Source organism: Bombyx mandarina, chromosome A1 (assembly GCF_030267445.1).
Source record: "Bombyx mandarina strain Sakado chromosome A1, ASM3026744v2".
NCBI lineage: Eukaryota > Metazoa > Arthropoda > Insecta > Lepidoptera > Bombycidae > Bombyx > Bombyx mandarina.
This window is the reverse complement of record NC_143234.1, coordinates 8,870,363-8,883,449: the sequence shown is the minus strand read 5'-3', so window position 1 is coordinate 8,883,449 and position 13,087 is coordinate 8,870,363. Positions and strand designations below refer to the sequence as shown.

Genomic DNA, 13,087 nt, shown 5'->3' with positions numbered 1-13,087 from the left:
CATTAAAATATTTATTTCTATTAGCAAAGAGCTGTTTAGTGGTATCTACCTCTGTTGCCAATCAAATGTTAAACAAAAAAATTACACCATACAAATTCAAGAGGAACATTACTGACCGATCACTGCTTGAACTAAAGTGGCACATAGCGTATTGAGTGTTAAAAGGCTATTTAATTTATGCAACATTTTTGCAACATCACAGCTATTTAAAGTTTAAAATTTGAAAAAAAATATAACAAAAAATTTCTTCAGCTATTCAAATGGGGTAAACTTAATATAAAAATAATATATCATACTATGGTAAGAATGGTCAGACAGTATAATGATTTGGGTAAATGTCACGGTAGCCTTGACATCTTTGAACCTAGACTCAGGGGATTTCTCAAATGTGTGAAGGATATCCTATTTAACAACGGCTAGTTATTAATATTTGTAATTTCAATTGTGTTTTCAATAGCCAAAGCTATACACATTAATATGGTTTTGCTGAGTGCACATATTATTTAGATTGCAATCCAGATTAGATCTAGGTACTACTTGTAGATTTAGCTAATATGTACTGTAATGATTGTAATTTGTTTTGTGCATCAATAAAATAAAAAAATAATAATAAAATCAAGTTTAATTAAAAATACCGAATTGTTGATACACAGATGATACAAAGATAAATGTCGCGTATTAAACAAGTGCCGCTTAAACCAAATACCTATTCGCCCCTCAATATTATCTTCAAAGGTTTCTTACATAAATATAACATTAAGGCACATTGGACTAACACACTACTATGAAAAGCATGCAAATTGAAAATGGTTAATGACTAACACAGGGATAAAGGTTGTTCCATAATAAAAAGGGACAGATAACACTTTCTCAGTGGAGTCGGGCATGCCCATTGGCCCGGGCCAATGAGTATCCATGAGGATTTCCTAAGGCCCACACGAAAAAAAAAACCACACCACTATGGTACCATTGACTGACCGAGGTTCTCCCCCTCCCAACCCCCCGCCACTCACCCGCGCCGTAGCCGACGTCCTGCGGGTCGACGCGCACGTTGGCCTGCACGTTCTCGTTGGTGAACAGTATCTGCTCCTCGTGGTAGTCCCCGATGTCCTTCTTGGATATCGTCCACTGATTTATCGGCTTCAGGCCTGGCGGCTCTGCTCGGATAAGGTGGGACTTTAGAATGGAATGTTCCGGAAGAGGGTAGGGGGGTGGAGCCTCGTCTCGGGATGACGACGGCGAGTTGCTGAAAAAAGAGAAAACTGTTCAGACACAAATTACGTCTGCATCAATATTAATAGATGTTATAATATAATTGAAGTCGTCGTGGCCTAAAGGATAAGACGTCCGGTGCATTCGTATCTAGCGATGCAGGCGGTTATTTTTCTAATGAAATACGTACTTGACAAATGCTCACGATTGACTTCCACGGTGAAGGAATAATATCGTGTAATAAAAATCAAACCCGCAAAATTATAATTTGCGTAATCACTGGTGGTAACTCTAAAAATTATAATTGTAAAAGTGTATAATTGATTGCTTCTGTCGCTGTCTAGCTCGTAACCAGCAGTCCATCGGTATCATGAGCATGCAACGTTGCCCGAGTGGTGTTTACAGTGATTAAAGGCTTCGTCAAACAGAACGCGTACTTAGCGCGCGTTAGAGCGCTATGACGCCGAGATGTGTTGTACTACTATGGTAATATACTGTCAAACAGAGCGCCAGCGCTAGTAGTACGCAACGCTCTGTCGCGGTGTTAGGATGCTTTGACGTCAGACGTTGTAATTTTTTACAAATTTCATTTAGCGCCCGAGTGAATGTGTATTAAAATACTGGGTAATGCCCGAAAAATTGATAGAATTAGTTAGAAAATACCCATGCTTATACAATGCCACATCGGAATCACTCGACATCTTAATACTTTTGAATTTTCACAGAGCTATCGAAAGGCACTATGATTTGGCGGATGTTACGTTGCGTCAAGTAGCGTTGGGCTCGTCTAGTCAATTTGTGTGATATGAAAAGAGCGCGTCGTTAAAACGCAGCGCTGAGTACGCGTTCTGTTTGACGAAGTCTTAAAGGTTCCTATGTCATACCTATATTATTAAATATCTTAGCGAAAAAACTAATTTATTCATTAAGCCTTTGTTGCATAATTGACAAACAAATTACCAAACATAATATTCACATATAAAACATGAGTATAAGTTTTACCAGATTCTTATAGATTTAAAGACTTACTTCATTTTAATCTTCAAAACTTTTTTATCGCTCCTCTCCACGTAACCATTAGCCTCAGAGTAATTCTGAACCTCTTCATAATTCTGATATGCATATTTCTCTGGCAACACCATCTCTTTGCCTTCGACTAAATATTTGACATCTGGCAACCCATTCGAGTACTCCACGTTCTGCAAATACCTGTCTTGGTAGCCGCTATCTTTGTTGTCTATGTAGAATTTTTCTGAATAGATTTTCTCTTCAATGAAATCGCCGTTTGGAGTCATATGCATTATTGGTTTGGGCAAAGTCAGCTTCAAGGGCTTTCTTGTGGAACTAGAGTGCTTCTTTAGGGTTTTGTTGGGCGATGATTGACTTTTGATTTTGAAATCCTAAAATAATAGAATTATTTGAATTTTAGCGTTGCCTTGAATTTTTTCAACAAAATACGCAAGATACGGTGAAGACATTTTTCACACTAGATAATGTAAAAAATAATTAAACTTTTCTTTGGGAAAATCATACCATAACCAACAAAAGACATTCATTATCATTGTATTATAACATTTTTACGGTCTATTGACATGTTTGTGTACTTTGATTTAACCTGTTGACTACTACGTAGGTCACCGGTGCCCTACGCGACGCACTGAAGTAATTACGTCAATTTCGATTACTTAGCACCTGGATTGCCTAACTTTCCCTTCTTTTGTTTATTAATGTATGTTTTAGTCTTTTAGCTCTACTAGAAATACGATTCATTCTAAGTATCTTCGGTTTCATCTTTTCCAGTCTAAGAGAAATCGATAAAGTTACTTCAGTGCGCTACGTAGGGCACCGGTGACCTACACGACATTTAAAGGGTTAAACACATTACTGCCACCTTCCTCGACTCTTGTATTATAGAGTGGCTACCCCATCCCTCATAACCCAAACACCTCTTCATTATGCGACAGAGATATACAGAAGGGGGGCAGCTTCCGGCTAAAGCGGACAATGCGTATTAATGTCGTTTAATTAACTAATTATAACACAACTTTACAAAAAATGTTTCGTTCTTTGTCCTAACGTTTATACTAGGTTTTTCCGGTTAATTATTCACAAAAACGAAAATAAAATACCTTTTTTTTGTATAAAGTCTGCTTTTGTGATAGTTATAGTAATAACACTAATTTTTCAATTTTTTTTGTAAATTTTTATGAACTTTAATACTTTCGAAAAAACCGCGCTATGAGAGAGTGGGGAGTTTACGTTTACACAGTGCCACTAGATGGCACTCGAGTCATAAACAACGATCAGGTGTTTTGTACAAGCCCAGAAAAACTTAAAATGTCACGAAAGTGTAAATACGATGCTGATGCATTATTTTTTTTTGCCCTTGTAGGCAGCCGTGCATACGGCCCACCTGACGGTGAGTGGTTACCGTCGCCCATGGACTTCAGCAATGCTAGGGGCAGAGCCAAGCCGTGCCTACCGCAAAATACCGGTATATATACCTTCATAACCGAAACTCCTGATCATTGTGTGACAGAGATATACAGAATGGGGACGGTTGCCGACTAAAGCGGACAATGCGTGTTACTGTCATTCAATTAACTAATTATAACCTATCTAATACATGCAGAGATAATTCGTTCACCTTATCCTTACTAGAGCTGCTCAACAGTCGCTTCTCCAGAGTCCTCAGCTCCTTGCACAGTTCTCGTACTAGCTGTCCAGAGTTCAATCGTTTTGGGACGTTGTCACGTTTTGAGGTGTCCGTCTGTACACATACAACTGCATTTCACTAATAATAATAACAATGATTGGAGCTTTTTACTTTAATTCGACCGGAAACACAATATACAAACTGAAACTTTGAAATCATGTATGTATATGGAACACTGCTAATTCATTTTGTGATATGAGGACATCAAAATCCCCTCAATACCGACATTGCTTGCGATCTATTAGCGCTGTGATGTCACGGACACGGACTAATTACGTTTAACTACAGTCCGGCCGCGTGAAAAACGCGCTTCTGACTCGTTAGCATCCAATGTTGTTTTTACAACAAAGAAATCTTGTTTATTTAACCCACTACTAGTAATAATATGAACCATATCGTTTACTTACACTTTTAAGAGCGTGCCATTCCTTCAAAGCGTTGGCCAGTATCTTGATGCCGCGCAGCAGCAGGGGCGGCAGCTGGGCCGGCGCGCTCTGGACGCAGCTCTCGCTTATAATAAAGTCTTCGTCCTGGTGATAGGAACAACATGCAATAGTAGTATTAAGTTTGAGGATATCATAGTATAATAATATATATAAAGATAGATTGAAGATACACGACTCCATATTATACATACTTTGCTGAAAATCATATAAACTTCGAATAAAAGTTCGTACGGGCACCACCATACCTGCCTATTTCTGTAATGTGCAGCAGTAATGTGTTCTGACTTAAAAAATGAGACTAGCCGTTATACAGTACTGCAGTCACTATTTAACGTGGTCGGTCGTGAGTTGATTCACTTAACTATTAAATAAAAAACGAATACACAGATTGACCCACTGAGAGAAACACAGATGCCAGATGTCTATTTTCTGTAGAAATAATACAAGTAGCAGGAAGGAAAAACAGAGACAAATTTATCATTTTTTCTTTCCGTCTTTACGGACGACAATAGCACTAAATCTTTTCGACCGTCATTGCGTGCACAAAGAAAATCTAGTGTGTGTATATTGGACCATTGTACGATCAGAGATTACACACACCTGAATCTCCTCGTTGTGTCTCCTGAGCATGGTGAGTAGATGAGCACCGGCGTACCAGTGCATCGCCTCGAACAGCGGATAACGAAGCAACGTGGGAGTTTCCACTCTTTTTTCAATTTCATAAATCCTTGACAAATAAACAAAGAGAGTAAGTTCATGAAAAAATTTGCTTATATCAGAATTACATTAAGAACCAATGAATGGAGCATTATTATTTATTATGAATCATCTTACTGCAGCTGCATCTCGATCGCGTAGGAGTGCAGCAGGTTCCCGCCGAAGACGAGGGAGTCGCAGGGCGTGAGCACGGCGTGCACCCAGCCGCTCGGGATGAACAGGGTCTGTCCCGCAGACACCTCCACTGTGCCGTACCATTCCACCTGACCCAGTACAAATAGATATTGAAGTGAATGGGTATATCTGTACTAATATATAAATCTACAGTGGTTTTTACGGATGTTCCGTTATAACTACTGAACCGTAGATCCGATTGACTTGAAACTTGGTATCCATGTAGAAAATACATGTGCTTAATGGATAGGCCAATGTTTATGTGGGTGTTGGACTCGCTACACCAGTTGCGGGGGCGTTAATGATGAGAGTCTTTGTGGGGGTGAGAAATAATAATGTTAATTTTAAATGCCCAGTGAAGCGGACGGGTACAGCTAGTTTCCCTATAAAATCCCAGCTACATATAAATGGTATAAACGGTAGGCAGCGGCTTGGCTCTGTTCTTTGCTGACATCCATGAGCGACGGTAACCGTTTATCGTCGGGTGAGCCGTGTGCTCGTCTACCTGCAAAGGCAATAAATAAAAAATAAAAATAAAATATTATGTCAAGAGAGTACTAAAACTCACCATGTCACCGAAGAACCTTTCGTTGTGATTGTTCGACGAGCACCACTGTTGGTACAGCGCCAGGTTCGTGGTGGTCGGTGGTATCAAATAGAATATCTGAAACAAGCACTTCCATTGGACCTGAACGTTTCAGCAGTCATGCGGTTCGGTTTGTAGGGTGGGGTGGCTGTTGTAACTATACTGAGACCTTAGAACTCGTGTCTCAATGTGGGTGGCGGCATTTACGTTGTATATGTCTATGGGCTCCGATAACCACTTAACACCAGTTAGTCTGTGAGCTCGTCCACACATATACGCAACAAAATAAAATAAAGTACGATTCTCCGGATTCATTAAATCGACCTATTGCCGTCATTAAAAATGTCGTGGACTTGTGTAACTTGTATGTAAACTTAAGAAACAGCGGTGAGTGCAAAGTTTTTATTTTTATTTTTTATTGCCCTTGTAGGCAGACGAGCATACGGCCCACCTGATGGTGAGTGGTTACCGTCGCCCATGGACTTCAGCAATGGCAGGGGCAGAGCCAAGCCGCTGCCTACAAAGAGTGAGAGATATTTCAAGTGTCATTACAAAATAAAGTGTGTAGTTAACCTTCCGTCCGTGCAGCACATGGTACCAGACCGTGGTGCCGCCGAAGTCCACGTGGAAGTCCGTGTAGGAGCCGGCCGCGGACACCAGGCAGTACTTCTGCACGGCGGGGCGCAGCACCTCGTGCGGCGGCACGGCGCGGCTCGCCCAGTCCAGCCGGGTGATCATGTGGGGCGGGTTCACCAGCCCTGACAGTCTGAAATTTTATTTTTCAAGATTATATGTAACTATACTGAGACTACATTTGAAGTGGTCGTGGCCTGGGGATAGGACATCCGGGGCATTCATGTTGAGCGACGCACCGGTGTTCGAATCCGAGGTGGATACCAATATTTCTAATGAATTACGTACTCAAGAAACGTTCACGATTGACTTTCACGGTGAAGGAATAACATCGTATAATAAAAATCATACCCGCAAAATTATAATTTGCGTAATTACTGGTGGTAGGACCTCTTGTGAATCCGCGCGGGTAGGTACCAACACCCCACCTATTTCTGCCGTGAAGCAGTAATGCGTTTCGGTTTTAAGGGTGGGGCACCCGTTGTAACTATACTTGAGACTTTAGAACTTATATCTCAAGGTGGGTGGCGCATTTACGTTGTAGATCCAGTAACCACTTAACACCAGGTGGGCTGTGAGCTCGTCCACCCATGTCAGCACCAAAAAGAAATTGATATTACTTAATTTCGACACAGTGCAGTCGAGCTTAAGTAACATCATGAGAAAAGAGGTCAAGTTAAAATTGCTTTAAAATGTGCCCTTACTTTGTTTCAGAAAACTCTAGGCTCAGTACGTTCAGGACCTTCTCGTCTCGGTGCTCGGGCGGAGTCTCGAAATAGTCAACGAAATCTGCCAACGACATCCTCTGCGTCGACTGTTTCCTTACGTCTATGACTTCCACCTGAAAAAATAACAAACATGTGGATTCCGACATGAACAAACTTTCTCACTTTATAACATGTATGAACAAGATCAAGGATGAGCATTTGTCAAATTAAATTTATTTTATCGACTTTATCCCATTAACTCGTTTCTCTGTTCTTTTGTCTTGTTTGCTTTTGTCTTGCATTAAAATTTGTAAATGAAATCTTCCCTCTTTTTTTCTAGTTTTATATTTTTTATTCAAATATGTATTATAAATATAGTTGCGTATATTATTAATAAGAGTTACCTAATCTATGTGTGGCCCGCCAGAAATAATAAAAATTTAATATGTCCCATTAATGAAAAAGGTTGCTCACCCCTGATGTGTAATAGATAGAAAACGCGGGAGCAGCGGACGCGTAATGTTTTCGGCGCGTTCGGTATTAAACCCTGTCGCTTGGCCATTACGGTCTATCTACACCTGTCTACACCTGTATCTCACGTGGTTTGGCTTACCAATTAAATCGCTTTTGAGGGGACCTACGTTATTACCGACCATGCTGCTTATATTGTCAATAATCATCATGGACAAAACTGAGGGTTCATCTGGTATCAATTTGACTGAAGCCCCTTAATCCCACAATGAGTACTCTGTCACTCAACTTAATGGATAAAGTTGGAGTCGCCAAATTGTATTGTAAATAACTATGCCAGCATTGAAGCTTAACAACACACATTAGTATTTAATCTTCTTGTAGTTTATCATAGCCACCTTGAAAAAAATAAGTCATGGAAGCTACAGTTAAAATCTAGTTTTTATTTAAATCTACAATACTACTCACTTCTAATTGTGCTCCACAGAACCTAAGGACCGATCTTACTGTAAATGTACTAGGATTTGGCATCTTCATATCTAGACCTTCCGGTGAATGAAATATTACCGGTTTGGTAAAACCTGAAATAAAACAAATGCTTTGGTCATTAAATCGTACACAAGAATTGAAGAAGAAGAACACCACTGAATAAATATAAATGTGTCTGTGTTCGGCATCTAAGTGCTTTAAGATAGATGGATAGTTTTGAAGTCGTCATGGCCTAAAGGATAAGAAGTCCGGTGCATTCGTGTTGAACGATGGACCGGTGTTCGAATCCCAGGCAGGTACCAATTTTTCGAATTAAATACATACTAATGTTCACGACTTCAATGGTGAAGAAATAACATCGTGTAATAAAAATCAAACCCGGAATATTATAATTTGCGTAATTACTAGTGGTAGGTCCTCTTGTGAGTCCACGTGGGTAGGTGCCACCACCTTGCCTATTTCTGCCGTGAAGCAGTAATGCGTTTCGGTTTGAAGGGTGGGGCAGCCGTTGTAACTATACTTAAAACCTTAGAACTTATATCTCAAGGTGGGTGGCGCATTTACGTTGTAGATGTCTATGGGTTCCAGTAACCACTAAACACCAGGTGGGCTGTGAAGTCGTCTACCCAACCAAGAAAGAAAAAAGTATTAATTTTGAAAGCCATACCATTATCTCTAACAAACTCCTCTGTGAATTGTTCAGCCCGCATCTGCTGCAACGCCTGAGCCGAAGGTCGTGGAGCCCTGGCGGCTAACGCTCTGACCCATGCTGGGGTGCCAACCTGTGATGGTCTTGATTCCGCCCCGAGCTCGTACCTGTCGGCCCGGTGATTGTTTGTTGGGATTTTTACTGAAATACAATTATTTCATGTAGTAAAACAAAATTGTTAAATAAGTTAAATGTTGAATATGGCATAGACTTATAAATTTCAATTTTACAATTTAAATTCAGAAGTTAGTCTCCCAGAGATCTTTCACCCCTGGGACAACTTTTTCATAGAAATATTATGGTTTGGTTTTTTAGAAAACTTCGTATCTGCTGGTGAATTTGAATCACTAAATCACCGACGGCCCACCCTTCACGCTCTAAGATTGTTATATTGCTAGTGCACATGTGAATGCACTAACGTAATATTAAGGTAAGATTTAGCAAGTGATGTTTTCTGAGTTATGTACATTAATCCATTTTCGACTCAGGCAATAACTGTCTCTCTAAATGACAGATTTGTGTGAGCCAAAGATAATTTCTGTTATATTATTATTAATAAAAGTGAAATTATTGCAAATGCAGGTTTTCTTATACCCTTTATAATATAGTGTATACAATGTTCTTGCCTAACTAATCTGAGCCTTATCACGTAACTGAACAATCTATTTTGAGTGATACATCCAACCGAAACTTTAAACACTTATTCCTTTAAAGCCGATTTCAATTATTTCGTAAATACAAGTTTTAGTTATTTTCCTCATCAGAAAAACGTTATCACTAACTATCACATATTAATGAATCTTTCCATTAAAAAACAAATACCAATTGATAGTACTACAGAATAATTTTAGAAAAATTCAGAAATAAAATACCACCATGTAAAATTTAAAACAATCGCGTCTTTAGGAATGGTAGGACATTATTACATTAAAATACAGTTGAAAATTGGGCCTTATATCTTCAGATCACCAACGCCAGCATGGACTTAGGCTTGGGGAAATAATTTACACAAATCCGGCAAAGAAAAACAAGGCACAAATACTTACACACTGAAGATCCGTATGTTTGGGCGCATTTTGGACAGTGGTACTTGTCTATGTCATCAGATTGATATATTTTGACGTCCACACAGCTGAAATGAGATAGACATTTATTCTTATTTGATTCTCTAAGGGAACATAATATTTTATTATAACAGATTTTGACAGAAAGTCATATAAAATATGCATATTATGCTAGAAATTAACAAAACACTGTGAATACTTGTGAACACAATCTACATTTGATCAATGGCAGATTACATAATGTTATTTATACATAATATTATCCAAGTGCAGACTACGGTTTTTTCAGCAATGTCCAAATAATTAGAAAATTGTAAATCACAGTGTGATCCCAATAACATAGTATATATCAGTTTTATTAAAAATATGTACAGCACTGTTTGATCGAATTGCTTTGTGTTTAATTCTAATCTTTAAGGCACCTGAAAGATTGAAATACTTCTGCTTATTGCTAACACCCAATCTTGTGTAGATGGTGTTAATACTATACTAAAACTCAACTAAAATTGCATAAAATTGTTTAGGAATGTTGTCTGGCTTTGCTCCCAGTGTGTAATATAGGAAAAAAAAAACAATAAAAAGTAGTATTTCTTTGAATACATTTCTTTAGTTATCACTAATTACAAAGTAGATTACAAGATATTTAAATCCATTAATAAGACTCTAACATATTAAGAGCTATCAATTATAAAACCTTATTAACTAAAAACTTACATTTTCAATGTAATGACTGTTCATTACAATCAAAAGTATTAACCTAGTCTTGGGTATCGTCTTTTTGTCCATAAAGCTGAGTGAATATAACATAAATCTATGTAATAATTAGTAATTGCAGAATTTTACAACTGTCTACATGATATTACAACTCCTTGAAGAGGTCAGGATCTGCATAACTAGGTAGAAATTAATTATTAATGGTAGAATTAAATAAGAACTTGCAAGTTATAACTGAGACTCCGTAAGCTGAAGTGGCAGCAGGGTGGACATTTATGCCATAGAAGCAACAATCTTTCACAAGAAGACCAGGTTAAGTGGTGTATATTGGAAAGGAATGACTAGGACAACTGTAATTGTGATTGATGTTGATATTGTTTGTTGCTTAAGTCACAGAAAACAGCATAAGTAAATTTTATAAGCACATTTTCTACTGGTGGTAGGACCTCTTGTGAGTCCACACAGGTACGTACCACTACCCCACCTATTTCTGCCGTGAAGCAATAATGTGTTTTGCTTTGAAGGGTGGGGCAGCTGTTGTAACTATACTGAGACCTTAGAACTCATATCTCAAGGTGGGTGGCGGCATTTACATTGTAGATGTCTATGGGGTCCAGTAACCACTTAACACCAGCTAGGCTGTAGCCCGTCAAACCATATAAGCAATAAATAAAAAAAGAAACAAAGACCTATAATGTAGTTTCTTAGAAAATATATACCTTTTTATATTCAGTATCAAATGATGTCAGCATATTTTTCCCACTATTGGGACAATTGGTATTTATACTCCTCATGGGTAAAATATGGTCAGATTCACAGAATATTGAAGTATTCAATAGTCATAAGCATTACTAAAGAAATAATGACTATTTAATAGTATGCTTATTGTCGTCATATCTTAATCTGATCTTTCAAATAATTAGTCTGTTCATGTTTTTGAATTGACAGAATTACAGAATATTGTGTCAGTTATATTAAAAGAATCCTGTTGCTTTCTATTTGTTTATTTAACTACTTTTTTAAGTAACACCACATAGTTTAAAACATTAGAGTACAACTTTAAAAAGGATAAAAATGCTAAGTAAAATAGTTAATGGAAATATGAAATGGTATTTTTAGGACATCAGAATGTAGTTGCAACCACTAGGCTTATTTTCATGAGACACTACTGTGGGGTAAAAGAGTAGTGGTCGAAATCTAATTTGACAATGCTACCTCTTTCAATGCAATTGTTATTAGTGAAATTCTTAAAATTGTTTGGCAGTCTTGTCTGTGTTGACTCATTAGAAGCGTTACCTAAATTTTAATATTACACTTTACATCATTTTTGGAAGTATTGTTTCGTATGTTAAATAAATAAAAAAGCACTTTCTACTAATTTTCTTCAATGTAATGTTGTTTTGTTTTTATAAATTTCTCATAAAAAATATTTAGTATTTACTTATGTTTCAATCGGACATCAGTTTTTTTAATGGATTGAGTTAAGACTTTGCTCAATCCTTATACAATGAGTAAGATATGACTGCAAGAAGTGCTACAAAAAACGCGCTAACAATTAAAAAGAAAAACTGACTTGGTACTTACAGAAAATTTATGTATTAATTTATACCGGTGACATATAAATTATTTAGAAAGTTTTAAACGATTGTAAGATCTTATCGTATTATCAAAAATTAAAAATAAACACAAAGAATAAACCGCGGTAAGGCGCATTTTCACTTCCATAGCGACGAACAGTGTAAACAATTAGTGAAATAAAAACCATGTGAATGTGTGCTCATAATAGAATTATTATGACGATTCTAACAGACACAATTTTATGTCGTAAAATAATAAAAATGTATTATTTCAATAAAACATTCGACACCAAAGTGATGGCCGCAACAACGAGCTGTCAAACTTCACTGCACATTTTTTAACACACAAAAAAAAAATCTCACTTTTATTTATATATTTTCAACATTACCTGCCATGAAACCATTCACGACAACAATCACATTCGATCATAAATTGTCCAACATTATACGGCTGCCCGCACAAGCAATAGGTTTCCTTCGACGACGCCATTTTAGTGGCGAATAGACAATTCGGGTCTTTTTTTCCACGTCGCATTTTGTGAGCAAGCGTAATCAACAAGAAATGCCTTAAAGAATTAATAGACAATGAGATTAATTAAGTTCTCAAACGTAAATGAACTACCCATATATATTTTTATTATTATTATTTACGCATCTTGACTTCGTGCAGGTGAATTATGATAACAGTAACTACAGATGGTAGGACCTCTTGTGAGTCCGCGCGGGTAGGTACCACCGTCCTGCCTATTTCTGCCGTGAAGCAGTAATGCGTTTCGGTATGAAGGGTGGGGCAGCCGTTGTAACTATAGGTACTGAGATCTTAGAACTTATATCTCAAGGTGGGTGGCGCATTTACGTTGTCCATGATGTCC

The 13,087-nt window shown here is 37.8% G+C and overlaps 1 protein-coding gene across 2 annotated transcripts in view; it reads right to left on the bottom strand.

The window, feature by feature from the left end:
- LOC114253592 (uncharacterized) overlaps window positions 1-12,750 on the bottom strand; it is a 30,522-nt gene extending 17,772 nt beyond the window's left edge. The window contains exons 1-13 of one of the 2 annotated variants that reach the window (XM_089739779.1): window positions 12,605-12,750; window positions 9,907-9,992; window positions 8,819-9,001; window positions 8,131-8,243; window positions 7,189-7,325; window positions 6,425-6,617; window positions 5,834-5,929; window positions 5,209-5,354; window positions 4,975-5,101; window positions 4,336-4,458; window positions 3,860-3,982; window positions 2,242-2,612; window positions 1,014-1,246 (exon numbers count right to left, since the gene is read on the bottom strand). In XM_089739779.1, coding sequence (XP_089595905.1) covers window positions 1,014-1,246; window positions 2,242-2,612; window positions 3,860-3,982; window positions 4,336-4,458; window positions 4,975-5,101; window positions 5,209-5,354; window positions 5,834-5,929; window positions 6,425-6,617; window positions 7,189-7,325; window positions 8,131-8,243; window positions 8,819-9,001; window positions 9,907-9,992; window positions 12,605-12,750 — 2,077 coding nt within the window. The remainder of the gene's footprint in view (window positions 1-1,013; window positions 1,247-2,241; window positions 2,613-3,859; window positions 3,983-4,335; window positions 4,459-4,974; window positions 5,102-5,208; window positions 5,355-5,833; window positions 5,930-6,424; window positions 6,618-7,188; window positions 7,326-8,130; window positions 8,244-8,818; window positions 9,002-9,906; window positions 9,993-12,604) is intronic. The other variant, XM_089739780.1, reaches the window with a different exon arrangement.
- Window positions 12,751-13,087: the final 337 nt, after the last annotated feature.